At 55.0% G+C, this 14,933-nt stretch overlaps 1 protein-coding gene across 6 annotated transcripts in view; it reads right to left on the reverse strand.

Annotated features, from left to right (window-relative positions):
* Window positions 1-6,911: 6,911 nt before the first annotated feature.
* The window catches only part of MYT1 (myelin transcription factor 1), a 67,193-nt gene continuing 59,171 nt past the window's right edge, over window positions 6,912-14,933 (reverse strand). For all 6 annotated transcript variants that reach the window (XM_042229842.1, XM_042229838.1, XM_042229839.1 and 3 more), the window contains 5 exons: window positions 12,927-13,148; window positions 11,777-11,868; window positions 11,116-11,219; window positions 9,075-9,218; window positions 6,912-8,760 (listed from right to left, as the gene is read on the reverse strand). In XM_042229842.1, coding sequence (XP_042085776.1) covers window positions 8,620-8,760; window positions 9,075-9,218; window positions 11,116-11,219; window positions 11,777-11,868; window positions 12,927-13,148 — 703 coding nt within the window. In that variant the 3' untranslated portion in view covers window positions 6,912-8,619. The remainder of the gene's footprint in view (window positions 8,761-9,074; window positions 9,219-11,115; window positions 11,220-11,776; window positions 11,869-12,926; window positions 13,149-14,933) is intronic.

Consider the following 14,933-nt stretch of genomic DNA (forward strand, 5'->3'; position numbering starts at 1 on the left):
TTAGACATGAGTCAAAGTTTCTCTACAATTTGCACTATAAGGTGACCACATTTTAATTTTGATCTGAAAATACTGGTGAACTTACATGTATTCACGTATGGAAAATAACTGGAAAGGGATTCTGAAAAATAACGTCTCATCTTAAACCACCTTAAAAAAAGGTTAGAAATGCCCGGGCACAGGGAAGGAATCTGCAATGATTACTTTTATGTGTCCACTTGACTAAGTTATGGTGCTCGGATATTTTGTCAAATACAAGTTAGGTATTATTGTGAGGGTATTTTTAAATGTAGTTAACATTTAAATCAGTTAATTTTGAATAAAGCAAATTATCTGTCAAAATGTAGGAAGGCCTCATCCATGTATCTGGGGCCCTAAGAGCAAAGACGGAGATCCCTCCCCACCCCTCCACTCCCATCCCACCCCCCATCCCCTGCTCCTGGGGCCACGGAAGAAGGGATTCTGCCTCCAAACATCACCTTTTCCCAGGTCTCCAGATTGCTGGCCTGCTCTGCAGATTTCAGACTTACACCCCCACACTATGTGAGCCAGTTCCTGAAAACACCTCTCTCTTGATATACAGATATAAATGTAGGCTTACAGAAAGAGACACAGCAGATACAAATATTACCTCTTGGTTCTGTTTCTCTGGAGAACCTTAGAACTGGGTCCTTCTACAGAAGGGATGCCAGACCAGGGTCCAGAAGCCTGTCTGCAGGACCCCTGGGGTGGAAGCACCACCCCCCAAGAAGCTGACACCCCCATTTCTTAGGATGCTGTTCCCAGGTTCAAGGGTCCCCTCCCCCTTATCCAGCCACTTAGCCACCCGCCACTATGTTTTGTGACTCATGAGAGGGAAAGCTTGAGGGGAGAGAATGAGCGGGTAACAGCCTTAGAGTCACGGGCTGGTCTGGAGAGAGCAAACTCCAGAACCTCTGGCTGCAGCTGTTGGTACCTGGACAAAACCAGGTACTAGGGAAGGGCAGCAGCAGCAGACAGATTCAACCTGTGGTCACCAGGTGGGTGGCACAGCACTGCCCCAGGTGGCACCCGCAAGCCCTGAGCTTAGCTGGTCACGGTGATCAGACAGCAGGGGTCTGACCTTGGGGCCAGGAATGGTGGCTGGTGCTGATGGGGTTGCAGGAAGAGGAGGTGGGCTAGAGGTGTTCACAGAGTGTCAGAAGTGGTGTGTGGCCTGGGGTCTGGGCTCCCATCACTCCCTCCCACACCCCTTCAGCAGCATGTGCTATGAACCAATGTATCAAGAAGGAAGCTGAGGCATAGAGGCTGGTAGTATCCTGCTCAAGGTCCACAGCTGTGAGGTGGCCCTGGACTCACACCCTGAGAGCTGACACCTGTGTAATGTAAAAAGTTGGTTTGGGTTTTCCATAAGATGTTACGAGAAATCATGACATCACCATATCAGAAACCAGAGGCCCCATGAGGGGGTCTCACCCAGCGCTCCTAACTCACCTCCATGTGTTGCTCCTTGTACCTGTCCAGATATGCTTCCTGGGCCCTCCTCCAACCCACTGAGCATGAAGTCTGTGCTTGGCTCCGCATGACCGCACCAGTCCGGACCCTCAGCCTCTGCCAGAGCAGCTCAGAGGCTCCAGGTGACACTCCATTTAAAGGGTTCAAGTGACTGAACAATGTTTGAAGGTCGCCAGTTCTGACCCACGGCTCCAACACACGGCAGGGTGTTGGGGGCGGGCAATAGAATCCCCTGCCCCAACACCACTGGTTACCCAGGGGTGCATAAGCCTTGTGGAAAGTGCCCCCAGATCACCTCCAGCAAGAGTGAGGAGTGTGGATGGCCTCTGGGGCAAAGCTCGGTGGGCAGGGGGTGAACTTTGAGACCTGGAGCAGACCACCACTATTATTACCCTCTCTCACAGATGCCTCTGAGCTGGCTTCGCAGGGACCTGCGATAGAAGGGCTGGGGAGTCCAGATGTTTCAGAATGGCCTGGTCCCCACTGCAGTGAACTCATGTCTCAGCTTGTACGCCCCCTGAACTGACAAGGAAACTGCCATACAGAGGGGTTGACTTGCCCAGGGTCTGGACTGCCCATAGTGTCATAATCACAGGACACGTGGGGACTGCGAGTGGGGACGTGTCCCTGCTGCACTGAAGAATTTGGAGAGGGCCATGGGCCAGGTAGAGAAACCCTCTGCACATGCGCATGTCGCTTCTCAATTTCAAGTTGTCCTGGACTCTAAAAGGCCCCAGCAGTCAGCACTTCACAAAGGAAACCTGTTTGTAGGTCTAGTCGTGATCCCAGACCTGAGTTTGGTGGGAATCACACAGGACAGACCTTCCCCTCCCCCCAGAGTCAGCACAGGGGATGAGGTCAGGAGCCCGCCGTACCCTCCGGAAACAACGGGAATGTGGAGGGGCCTCCAGGGAGGGTACAGTGTGGAGGTGGTTCTGGAATAATCAGGAAAGTTCTGGAAAATGTCGTCCCAGAGCAAGAACCATGTCTTACCCCTCTCTGCTTATGACCAAAAATGTGTGCCTTGGAGGAGACCGCCTCATGAACAAGCCTGGCCACTCTGTGGGGAACCTATGGTCACTCCAGTGACAGTGAATCCTCACCCAAGAACAGAAGAGGGGCCTCTGGGCCTTCCTGTTCACGAGGCCACTCTGACAGCAGATGTGAGCTGCCTGGTGGCCGCCACCATCCCCAGCTTACAGCGAAGGTAGACCCTCTCCAGGAGGACCCAGAGAGCAGATCAGAACATGTGGCTGGTCTGCCCTCCTCCCTTCAGAGGACATGGACTGTGTGAACCTAGAAATAAAGCTGCAGACCCCCTATGTCCAGGTGGGGCTGCCTGAGGCTACATCACCATCTTTGTCCAAGACACAGAGGTCAGCTTCCACCTGGCTCTTCCCACACTGCCCTGGGGCATCCAGGTGCCTCAGGCCACATTACAGACATTCTGATCTGTAATGAACCTTCTCCTCATCCTGGGAAAAAAGACTCAATCTGTTATGAGCTCAAGATGAAGGGAGACAAACACTGTCTCTTTGTGGCTACTCTCACTCAGTCGTGTCCAACTCTTTGCGACTCCATGGACTGTAGCCACCAGGCTCCTCTGTCCATGGGGATTCTCCAGGCGAGAATACTGGAGCGGGTTGCCATGCCCTCCTCCTGGGGCATCTTCCCAACCCAGGGATCAGACCCAGGTTTCCCACATTGTAGGTGGATTCTTTACCATCTGAGCCACCAGGGAAGCCCCCTTCACATTTTAAACTGATGCTAATTACAAATCAGAAGCACTGATTGCTTTCCTCTCAAGCCCTCAGCATCTGGAAGGAGGGACCAGAAGGTGGGGAACTGAGGCTGGAGTTCACCCTGGAGCCCCCTATCAGGAGGGTTAGGCTCAAGGTCTCTTGTTTGATGCTCCAAGCAGGTCTAGAGACTTCTTAACCCTGGGGCTTCTGCCAGGCGTGGCTCCCACCTTTGAGCTGCCCCTAGCCAAGGTGTCCAGGGACACAGCTGGATCTTCCTAATCACAGCTTGGGCCCTGGGCCCTCCTCCTACCCAGTGCAGCCATCCCCCTGCCCACTGTGGCCTGACAATGAGCACCCTGATCAGCCCTCCTGCAACAGGTGGGACATTCAAGTGGAGACCCAGAAAGAGCTAGGCTGGGAAAGGCAGCCTCGGGGAGCAGCGCAGGCATTCTCTGCACATGGCACACAGCTGTAGGGAGGGTGAGAAAGAGAGGGCAGAGGCCAGGGGGTGACCCAGGGCCACCTCTGCAGAGTGCAAGGGGACAGGTTGGAGGAGGGCCCAGAGACCGAGGGATGGGGAGCCCTAAAAAGTGTTGGGAGGGGAGAGGCCAGACTTCAGCAGCCCACACACCCTTGACATGAGGGGACAGGGAAAGGGGAGAGGCTAGTGGGGGCAGAGGGCTGAGGGACAGAGAAGACTGCAGGGCCTCTCCCAAAGGCCAGCTGCCAGCACTGGTAGGGTGCCTACAGTCACGGGTCACCTGGCCCACTGTGTGGTTTAACCTGACAGGCACTTGGCTGATGTGGGGACTGGAGTTCTGTCAGAGAAGCCATGTACCATTTCAAAGGAGGAGCAAAGAGAAAGGAAGCGTCTGTAACACTGGCTGACCTGTATGGCAAGTTTGGACCTATGTTAGGAACCCTCCACACCCACAGCTGTAACAGCCTCTACAGAGCCATGAGCCTTAGTGGCACAGTGGTGAAAGGAAGAGTCTCTCCTGCAATCAGGCAGCCACCACACACAGCCAGGTGCTCTCCACCTGTGGGTCCAGGTAAGGAGGGCAAGTAGACTCACCTATCTACCTTGGCACCCTCTCAAGACCTGGCTAAACTGACAACGTTTAAGGTATAAACTGGCAGGAATGGGAAGATGGAAGAGGGGACAACAATGTGATTTAGAAGCCAAAACACATAAATGTGTAGCAAATGACTTCTAGACCCAAAGGCTGGATTACAGCCAGAGTGTGGGAAGTTCAGGACCAAGGCCGTCCACTCCTCAGGAAGCCAGGAACTGGCAGATTCAGGTGATGTTAGAGAAGGAAGAGGGGTCCTGTAACAAAGATGACTGGCACTGGGGAATGCTCCCCTTCCTCCAGATAAAGCCTTGAGTTGTACTCTCTGGAAAGTGTAAAAGAAGGGACCACAGGCTGGGAGAAGAGGCCTGGCTATGGATGAGGTCCCCATAGCACAAATAAGTCCTGAGCAGCATATGCCAATGACACCAAGACCCTCCTCCAACCCTGGAGGTAGACCCTTCAAGCAAGAGGTGGAAGCAGCTTTTGGGGGGTGAACAGCTAATGTCATCATCAGACTGCAGAACTATACAACCTTCTAGCATCACGGTGATGCTGCCTCTGCTTGAAGCCAGGGGGGCTACTATGGTCCCTCTGCCCACAGCATCAGGCACAGACACCAGTGGGTGAAGGCAGAGCCCCATTCAAGCTCAGTCTGCTGACCCCACAGTGGACAAACCCTCAGAAGCCCAGGACATCATGGTGGGTAGAAGCCGAGAGCTTCCAAAGAAAAGATACTGAGGGCCCAGAACCCCGAGACCAGGCTCCCTAGTACATCCCAGAACTCTGGCAACCGAAACAGAGTTGGGAAAATCTACAGGTCTTACAGGACCAAGCAGCCTCCTCTGTGCCATAGTTCTTCAATATCAGGGTCCTACACACCAACACCCACCCTCAAGGTGCTCAGTGCTCCCTCTCCAGCAAGCCCTTCCTCCGACCCACCAGCCACATCCCACACACAGCTTCTCTGAGAGGTCTTCCGGGATCCCACAGCAGGGGGTGCCACCCACGTTCCAGGGGCATACCCTTGGTGCACCCCAGCCAGCCATGGGCCGGAGCAGCCCTGAAGGGCAAAGTTGAGTCCATCGTGGCTGGAGCCCAGGCCCAGGGCCAGTCCCGGGCTGGTTTGGAACTGATCTCTCCCCGGCTGTCCTCTCACCATGGCCCACCTGTCCCCACCTATGCACAGAAGTCTTTACTGAGATGCAGCTAGTGGAGAGAGCCCTGCTCCAGCCCTGTCCCCACCCCCCACCGCCCCTTGGTCCCCCTACATATGCACACTCACCTGCTCTGGAGGGTGACCTCCGGGGCCCTCTTCCCAGTCGTGCTGTCTTCCTGGGTCTTCAGACCAATCAGGCTGCACGGAGCCCACCGGCAGAGCACCCCACGATGAAGCTGGCTGGGGGCCAGCACGGCAAGCACACCTGCTCCTGCACACTGCCGCCTCCACAGGCATCGGTGCTTCTCAGGTGCTGGAGGCCTCAGAAGCACGCGCTGAGGCCAGGCCCCGTGGCGCTGGGGAGAGGCTCTGGCTAAACTGGTGCGGGGTTGGGGGCAGGTATGTGGGTCCCCTGAAGTGCAACATTTCAGAGTCAGGAGGCTAAGCAGCCCGCTAAACACTTGGCAGGGAGCAGGCGGAGTCCTGGGAGAGGGTGGAAGTGAGACGATGCAGGATGAACGTGGCCATCCGCCCATTCCTCCACAGTCCTGGCCTCTGCTCATCACCTGCCATCAGGCAGCCAACTTTCATGGCCCCAGAATGCTGTCACCCCAGCACCCACGGATGGGTACTGACACGGATGTGCACGTCCTGGACCACCAATCCTCCGTGCCTTCCAGGAGCCCTTCCTCAAGGCTGTACAGGTTTCACACACCCCTCCATGCTGCTACCTTCTCTGGTCTCCAAAGCCAGTAGCTGGAACCCTCCAGATCCTCAGCCATCTGACTTGGACAGGGCTTGGGAGTAAGGCCCAGCATTCCTAAAAGTCTCGCTTTATTCACAGGTCAGGCAGGGAGCTCCAGGTTGCCCTCAAGAGCTAGATGCCCAGGGAGGTCAAAGCATGTTGACAGTTCAGGGTGAATGTTGACTAGAAGCCCCATACCTGAGTCTCACCTGGGAGAGCCACAGCTGACACAAAAGTGTAAAGCAGTGAGGAGCCACTGCAATCATAGCCGCCTTCACATATGGCTGAATGCAGGAGCTCTGAAAAGGCCACCAGAGAGGTCTCTCTGCCTCCCCCTCCCACTTTGCTCTCCCCTCCTGTCAACTCTGCCTCCCTCCGGAATGTCCAAACTCTCCCCTGCACAGGACTTCCTCCTGAAGCCAGGAGAGGTGGTCTGGGGCAGCCCTCATTTCACAGCGCCACCCCACCCCCACCCCCCAGGCCAACAACACCAGCAGAAAGACTTCTGACCCTGAGAAAACCCCGATTCACACACGCACTGTCTGTGACTCAGACCTCCGGGGAGGGCAGTTCCACAAAGGAAACGTGGCTCCTACGTGTGCATCACAGAGGACCCACCCACCGCCCTCTCTCCAGGAAGGTGACCCCCAGAGCTCCCGGGACAGAGTCGGCGTCCCCACCACAGACACGGCTCCCACTCACAGTCAGAGTGGACTTTTATTAGGAAATCACCCTGCAAACACACTGAGAAGTGCTGTGCTGTGGGGTCAGCGTTTCCTGAGGAAGGAGGATCACAGTATCAGAGCTGTCAGAGGACAGGAGCCTAGAGCGGGAGCTGCTCAGGGCGGCCTGCAGCCAGCGCCCCTCACAGCGATAGGACTCAGCCATCAAGAACCGGCACACAGACGCAACACAAGAGACACGCCAGAGCACACAGCTGCACTACACTTAAATAAACAATGAACACAGAATGCCATTTGCTGTCGTCCGTGCCTGAAACAAAGAGCCAAAGGGATGAAGAGAACCGAAAAGTCTTTCTTTCCATTGGACCAAAGGGGAAATATCCCCAAATTATCAAAATTCCTCAGTTACAAAATACTTTTTAAAAACTCCATTATTAAAAGAATAAATAACAAAATATATAAAAAATAACTCAGTTGCATTAAAATCATAACTAGAAGTTACAGCAAGATTTTTTGTGGCCCTTCTCATAGTCAAATAGTTAAGTTTGCTTTGATTTCATTTACTTCCCTCTCATATGTCCTGGTGTGGGGTCTAGGTAAAATAGTATAAAATTAATAAATAAAAATGTTAAATAAATAGCCAACATTAACATAAGAGGTTGTGAATATAAATACTTACATTTTGACAAAATTAAATAATTTACAGAATAATTAAACTAACTACTTTCTCATTTCTTCCAGGAAGTGCAATTTCTCTACTTTTAAATACTAACTTGGAATCGCAGTCACAGTTGGCTTGGATTCTATTTACATGTTAGGAACATTGTGTTTTTAACACATTAAATCAAAATTTATCTTCTTTTGAATCTCGAATGGATCTAAACAGAAGTGACACCTTGGTGGTCTCCAGTCAGGAATTTATCGCCTGACCTTGCTGTCACTTCCCCCACCTCGGTAAAGCTCAGCCGTGACCCGGTGATGGGCAGTGGTGGGTCACAGGCCAGGTGGGCACACAGACAGCCAGAGGCCCTGACCTGGACCCCGACCTGGGTCTAAAGGCTGCAGCCTTGAGGGAGCCTGACCCTGAGCGCAGGGTCTGCGGGCTCTGCCAGAGGTGCTTCCCTGTGGAACCAGCGCTGTCTTCAGGAGGCCCCGGGCCAGCTTCCTCCAGGCCTGTTCCTAACCTACCCTCTGGAACGCTGCTCTCTTCCACGCTTAACATAAAAGTGAATTAAAGGACAACAGGAAACACACTTGTCACAGCGGCCTCACCGCACGGGCGCACTGGCCACTCCAGGCTGACTCATCACACGCACCACCCGCCCGGCCAGGCTGCCCCCTCGGCCTTGACAGACAAAGGAATACTGTGGTTGCAGCTCCAAAACTTCCCTGAGAACCTTGTCCGTGAGTTTCCATTGGAGACTTCGAGCTTTCAGAAGCAAAAATAAATCACTTTGTAATACTTCACGCCCCGCACTCACATTGAGAGGTCAAGGCCTCTGGCCCGGCGCGTGAGTCACATCGAGGGAGACGAGGATTTCCAGGCACTCCTCTGGCTAAACACTCCCACCCCCTTGCCGAGGCCACCCTGGGCTGCCAACGAGAAGTCACTGTGAGTGGGAATCTCCACTGGGAGGGCAGGGCTAGGGAGGTAAAAGACAGAGGTGAGTCGGGGTGCCCTGGGCGCCCCGAGTCAGCATGGTGGCTCCTCAAACAAGGAGGCCTAGACCTGGATGCCCCTCACGGCCTGCTTGATGCTCTCGAGGAGGTCCTTGTTCTCTGGGTTCTGGTAGCACTCCTGGTTGGAGTACATGTCGGTGAGGGTGCTGACATAGGCGTCAAAATTCTGCTCACATATCGGCTCCTGGAGAACACAACTGGTTTAGCGAGGCCCGTCCATGCAGGGGCCCCAGGGTTTCCAGCAGTAATGGGAGAGGATGGGGGAGCCTCAGACCCAGAAAGCCCACGCCGCCAGAGATGAGCGCACAGACCCGCCACAGGCAGCACTCGGGCTAAGACCATCATGGCACAGGCTGCCCAGGGTGCGACAGCCACCATGGGTAGCAATCTGCCCGGGGTGGGGCCCTTCCAGAGGCAGAGGGGTGCCTGCCCTCCCCGAAGCCCCAGGATACAGGTGCCAGCTCAGCTGGGGAGGCCACAGGGCTGCTAACTGCTTACCATGTGCGGAAGGCGGATGTTGGCAAGACTTTGGATGAGGGCCTGGCTCAAGCCCGACAGCTCCAGAAACAGGGCTTCGTTCTGCTCCTCGATGAGCTTGTTCTCCTCCTCGATGTTCTTCAGGCTCTTCTCCATGGACGAGATCTGCCAGACAGAGACGAGAGCTGCTGCCTGGAGTGTCCTAGGAGCAGGACCGGCATGCCCACTGGGCCGTCTCATGTCCCTCCAGGAGAGGGCGAAGAGGCAGGAGCCCTGCCACAGTGAGGGTTGGCAGTGCCCTGGTCCCTGGGTGGAGGGGGCGGACAGTGACTGAGCTAGGGGCTGGGGGCCATGGCTTTCTGAGCCCAGCTGTCCTGTGGGGTGGAGAAGAGCACAGAAGGAGACACTGGCTTCGTGTCCCAGCCCATCACTGGCTTCCTGCTCTTCCTCTGTGGTGGAAACACTGTTCCCACCTGGTGGAACATCCCCACCAGAAAGACCAACCAAGTGCCTCATCAAAACTATGAAGGCAGCAGCGCAGACCGCTGCCACTCTCAGCTGAGTGGACCAGCACGTCAAAGTTCACCCTGGGGTTTCCAGCACAAGCATGTCTTCTCTGGACCCAACAGAGTGCCAGGAGGGAGTCCGAAAGTTCTCCAGGGGCTCCAAGGCTTCCACATGGAACATCAGAGAACAGAGGACAACTCCACCGGGCTGCCAGCCATGGGCAGTCTCGCCTGCTCTGGGTGCTGCAGGCACCACATGAGTCTCAGAGTGTCAGAGGCCTGTAGGCAAGGTGGGCAAGAAGCTCACCCTGGGGCCTGGCCTGGAGCAAACATGCTTGGGAGGGCAGCCCCCAGCCTCACTCAGGGCAGAGGCAAGCTCATCAGTGTGGATGGCGCCTCAGGCCATCCCTGGGGTGCAGGAACACTTTTAGGAGGGGTTGGGGAGGAGCATCAGCCTTTGGCTTTAAAAGGTTTGAGCAGAGGTCCTGAGCCTGCCTTCCCTACTCTCCAGCAGGGCATGTAATGCAAAACTCCCTGGAGGGGAAAGTCCTTCCAAAAGGACTCTGTGAATAATCTCTCTGTAAGTAGGTGGGTGCTGGCCAATGAAGAGAAACCAGAGGTGCTTTTCAAGGGTACTGACACTGGGAGATGCCTTGGACTTCGAGAAGGAAAACAGCAGGGAAGAATATGGGGAAAGCCACCCAGAAGGGCGTCTCGGTGCCCAGAGGCAGCCCCTGTACCCCCTCTCCACTTGCACTGCCTCTGAACTGGGGAGACGCTGCAGGGCAGGACAGAAATCCCTGCTGATCCTCATCAGCTGCTGCTATTTTTACACCGGCTTCTGGGTAAGAGGAGGTCGGCATAAAAGCCCGTCTGCCAGAGAAAGGAGGGGCCGCAGAAGACACAAGGACTCCAGCATCTCACACTTCCCCAGTCCCCATGCCCTCCACCCCCACAGGGCCAGGTCACCTCCTTGTCCTTGGGGACATGGCCATGTGTGGCTGCTCCTCTGTGCCCCTATCTCTGCTCCAGCCCCTACTCAGCAGCCAAGGAAGGGCATGTTCTTTTCAAAATAAGAAATTCACTGTTTTTTGGTTTGTTTTTGTTTTCGTTTTGAGTGTTCATTTTGGGGAACTCAGGGATAGGACACAGACTCAAGGCAATCTGTAACCCTGTCCCTCAGCACAGCGGTTCTTCTGGGTCAGACCCTGTGTGAATTGCTTTCCTTGTAGGAATGCGTTCGTCTCACGACAACCGAATAGGACAGATTCTCCTATTATCCTTATCTGACTGGGAGGGCATCAAGGCACGCTCGGAATAAGAAGTACACCAGGTCACTTAGCAGGTGTGTGGCCATGCTGGGCTGGAACACAGCTCCAGTCGGGTTCTGATGACCCACGCTGCGGTTCTGCTCCTACAAACCAACAGGATGGTGCCTACCAGCACCTCAGGACTCCTGATGGGTGGAACACGTACTGAGCAGAAAAAGGGGGAGGATGGGAAGGACATCCTGGGTTTTAGGGCAGGTGGGGACAGGGCAGGGCGGCACCACCCACCTGGGACTGCAGCTGCAGCATGGCGGCCTCCATCTCAGAGTTGGACTCGTTTAGGTCTCGAATCTCCTGGTTCAGCTGCTTGATCTCCTCGTCGTTGTCCAGCACTACCCCAGAGAGAAACCTCAGTCGTGGCTCTCACAAGGAGGGGAGGGGGTCAGTCAAGGCCTGCTTTCTAGGTGGGCCTGGGGAGCCCTTTCGGAGGAGAAGCCCCAGTGACTCGTGGCCCACGTCTCAGACTGGGAAAGTGGCTGTGTGTCAGCTGTGGGGCTCCAGGCCCTGGTCTTGGTGGGAAAACAGATACCTCCTGGGCAAGTGTTAATTGCTAAGTTAAAAATGGAAGCTTTTCCAGATGGTGCTGGTTTCCTCCACTTCCCTCTCACGAAGCCTGAGAACACAGGTCCACACACCCCGAGAACACGGCTTCTGGTGCTGCCAATAGGGCTCACCAAGCCCCAGGCTAGAGCTGTGATGACCATGCTGGGCACAGGGCAGCCAGAGGTTCTGAGCCGAGGTGAGGGGCCCTGGCAGCTCAGCTCAAGAGCTCTGTCTCCACCACAACTCACTCCAGGAGGGGCTTTGCTTCCCGACCCATCTCTTGCCTAAACCTCCCGCCCACTTAGGTCCCAGGACCACATGCAGGGGGTGCAGGGGGCAGCCTCACCATCACTCGTCTTGAATTTCGTGCCAAGAACCTCATCCCCTGAGAGTTTTCCCTTCTTTCCTGCAAAGGTCGCTCTGGGACAGCCAGACAAGCTGGAAGCAAAGGTCATGCATGAAGACCAATCCAAGGTCATGCCTCACAAGCCAGTCTAAGGTCACAAGTCCCAGTGAGAGCCGGGCTGTTGGAGGACTATCCTGTCTGGAGCGTTGTCACTCATCCCTGATGTTCCGGTCCTGGCTCCTGGCCCCCAGCTTCCTCACTCCTCCAACAGCGCGGGCCATTCCCAGCTCAGGCCCCTGCTCTGAAGGTTTGTTCCCAGAAGCTCAGGGCAAGCACCACCTCTCAGAAAAGACCTCCTCACCCCTGCCTGCTCTATCTTCCCCACAGTGTCCTTAGCCAAACTAATAACATATTTGTTGGTTGCAAAGTCTGTCTCTGCACCTGCCCTGACCACTCAGCTCCAGGAGGGCTGGTTGTCATCTTGTTCTCCAGAGACTGGTATTTGATGTGCTTTCAGCAACGGCTTGTGGAATAAATAAGCTAATTAATCTTAAAGGTGGAGAGATGAGGACAAAAAAAATAACATAGAAAAAAGGTTTCTGACAGGACCAAGCAGTGACTCGTGTGGCTTCCCAGCACAGAGAGGAAGAGGGCTGATGGGGCAAGACCCTCAGCACCAAGGGCAGTATCAGGGCAGGTCAGAGCTGGCCAGTGCTGCCCGGGCCCACTGCCCAGGCATGGAGGGGTCCCTTGTAGAGGAAAGGCCTGGGCCCCAAGTTCAAAGATGAAACCCCAGTAGGAGGGACAGGGTATGAGCTGTGACAATGCTTTTCAGGAAAAGCCTCAGCCTGCTTTAAGAAAGTGTGTCCCAGACACAGGGGGGCTCTGCTCTGTCTTGCCAGAGGGACTCCATGGGATGTATAAAGGGGTCTTAGGACAGTAGACACCTGGGTGACACGTCACACAGGCCGTCACGTGGTCCCAGCAGGTTTCCATGGCTTCCCCCAGGTGGCTATCAGTTTGGGTCTTTTTCCTCAAGAAACTACTGTTCTCACCTGTGCCCTGGTCTGGCACATCCCTGGGAGCCGTGCCACAGTGCCACAGCTGGGGTCTCTCCTGGGTGACAGAAGGGTGGGGTGGGGACAATCACCTGCGGTGAGTGAGGAAGCTCCCATTGGCATGACCGGAGCCGTCACAGCCTGGGGTGGGGCAGGCGGGCCCCTCATTCTTCAGGGACTTCCAGGAGAAAGACGAGCCGTTGAGGGAACCCTCTTTCTGCCTCCGAGCTGCCAGCGGGCAGCCGGATGCACTTCTGTGAGAGGCGTATTTGCCGCTGATGTGACCAAGCCCCACACAGCCTGGAACCGGGCACCTGGGCACAGAGAGGTCAGAGGTGAACACTGGGTGCTGGAGCTGGAAGAGGAGCCCAGAGACCCCACCAAGCCAGACCCAGAGACGTGCTAGGGTCCCCTGGACAAACTAGCAGAGGGCTCGCACCCCCTCTTCAGCCTCAGCCTCACATCCCCTGTGTGGCTTGGGGGCCAGCACCCACCTTCTCTCCCTGTCCCCCAGCAGCAGTGACCCTGGGGGGCCTGGAGCTGACTCTTGGTGGCCTCCTGGTCCACACCTAGACCTTGCTGCCAGCATCACTTCTGTATCACCCCAGAGACCACTTGCTGGGAGCTTGCTCTGAGCACTGGACATTTGTCAAAGCTTTCTACGGCCGAAGACCCAAAAGTCGCAGAGGACCCAGTTCACAGAGAGGTCTCTGGGATACAGACAAGTCAGAGGCAGGAAGCCCCCAGAGGTGGCAAGGCTGGGGGTGATGCGCTGCCTGGTGGCCCCCACACTCTGCCCTCATCTTGAGAGGGTTCACAGCTTGGGTAGGAAGGCTGGAGGTCCCCAGGCAGCAGGAGGAAATAAACTTCAAGTGGCGGACGTTTTTTTTTTCTCTGTTCTCTTCTAATCCTGTGTTGTCGTGGCAACACCTGGTTCCACCTGAACTGAACTTTATCTCAAACCTTGAGCTAACCAATGTGTTTTTCTTATGGAAATGTTTTCTTAAGCTACATTAATGAAATTATGTATTTTCTTGGAAATCTGCCTTTCTTCAAGATTCGTGTCAATTGTTTTATGGCCAGAGATGACTCCCCTTGTCCCATTCTATCTCAAAATGCGTGTTGTGGGAGAGGGCCCTGGTGCAACTCTCAGTCTTGAGGCATTTCTTTTATCTGATTAGCAGCTTGCCAACAGGTATAAAATGCCTTGCTAAAAACTAGCCACGGGGCACTCTTTCTATCCCCTTTGATGTCTGTGTCAGCCATGTTCTCTATCCATTTTATACTTTAATAAAACTTTGCCACACAAAAGCTCCGAGCGATCATGCCTCGTCTCTGGCCGCTGATCAAATTCCTCTCCTCCGGAAGCCACGAATCCCGGCATCATTCACAGCTTGCAGCAGTAACCTTTCAGTCTCAGAAATGGACTCCTTGGCTGGGACCATCCTCACCTGTCCCCTCTCTTGGCTCTTCTTTTTTATCTAGCCCAGCCACGTGGGCCCAGACATGAGGGCTGTCCAATGAGCTGGTCCAAGACCACCGTAGCCCCAGTCCAGAACAGCCCCAGTCACTACCAGGGGCCCCTGCAGGGGGCTTGGGAAGGTTCCATTCTATGTCCACCCCCCACACTTGGACACCTCCCAACTGTGTGGTTCCAGAGGACTCCTGGGCTGGGCCCCTTTGAGGTGCCTGGGAGGCTGACGTCACAGGATCAAAAAGCCAATGAGAGGCACCTCTTCAAGTCACTACACAGATGAACCCAGGCTCTGCTTTCCCACTCTCTTTGCAGAATCCTAGCTTTTACCTCAGGAGGGGCTGCAGGCGTCCCCAGGAAGTGCACTCATGACCCGGCTGCAGTAACACTGCTGGTCTCTCCCTCCACACCCTGGGTCCAAATCTTCAGTGTCAGTTGACCTCTCGTTAAGTCGTGTAGCGCACCCAGGGGACCCCCAGTCAGAGCCACAGCTGTTTGGTCAAGTGCCAGTGCACCTGGGGACAGTGGGGCCTCTCCAAGGTGATGGACATGCAGCTCCCAACCTCTACATCAGAACCTCCATAGACTTTAATGGTCAGTTATCTACTTGTGGCCAAAGGGATTT

This window comes from Ovis aries, chromosome 13, assembly GCF_016772045.2.
Source record: "Ovis aries strain OAR_USU_Benz2616 breed Rambouillet chromosome 13, ARS-UI_Ramb_v3.0, whole genome shotgun sequence".
In the NCBI taxonomy this organism is placed as follows: Eukaryota; Metazoa; Chordata; class Mammalia; order Artiodactyla; family Bovidae; genus Ovis; species Ovis aries.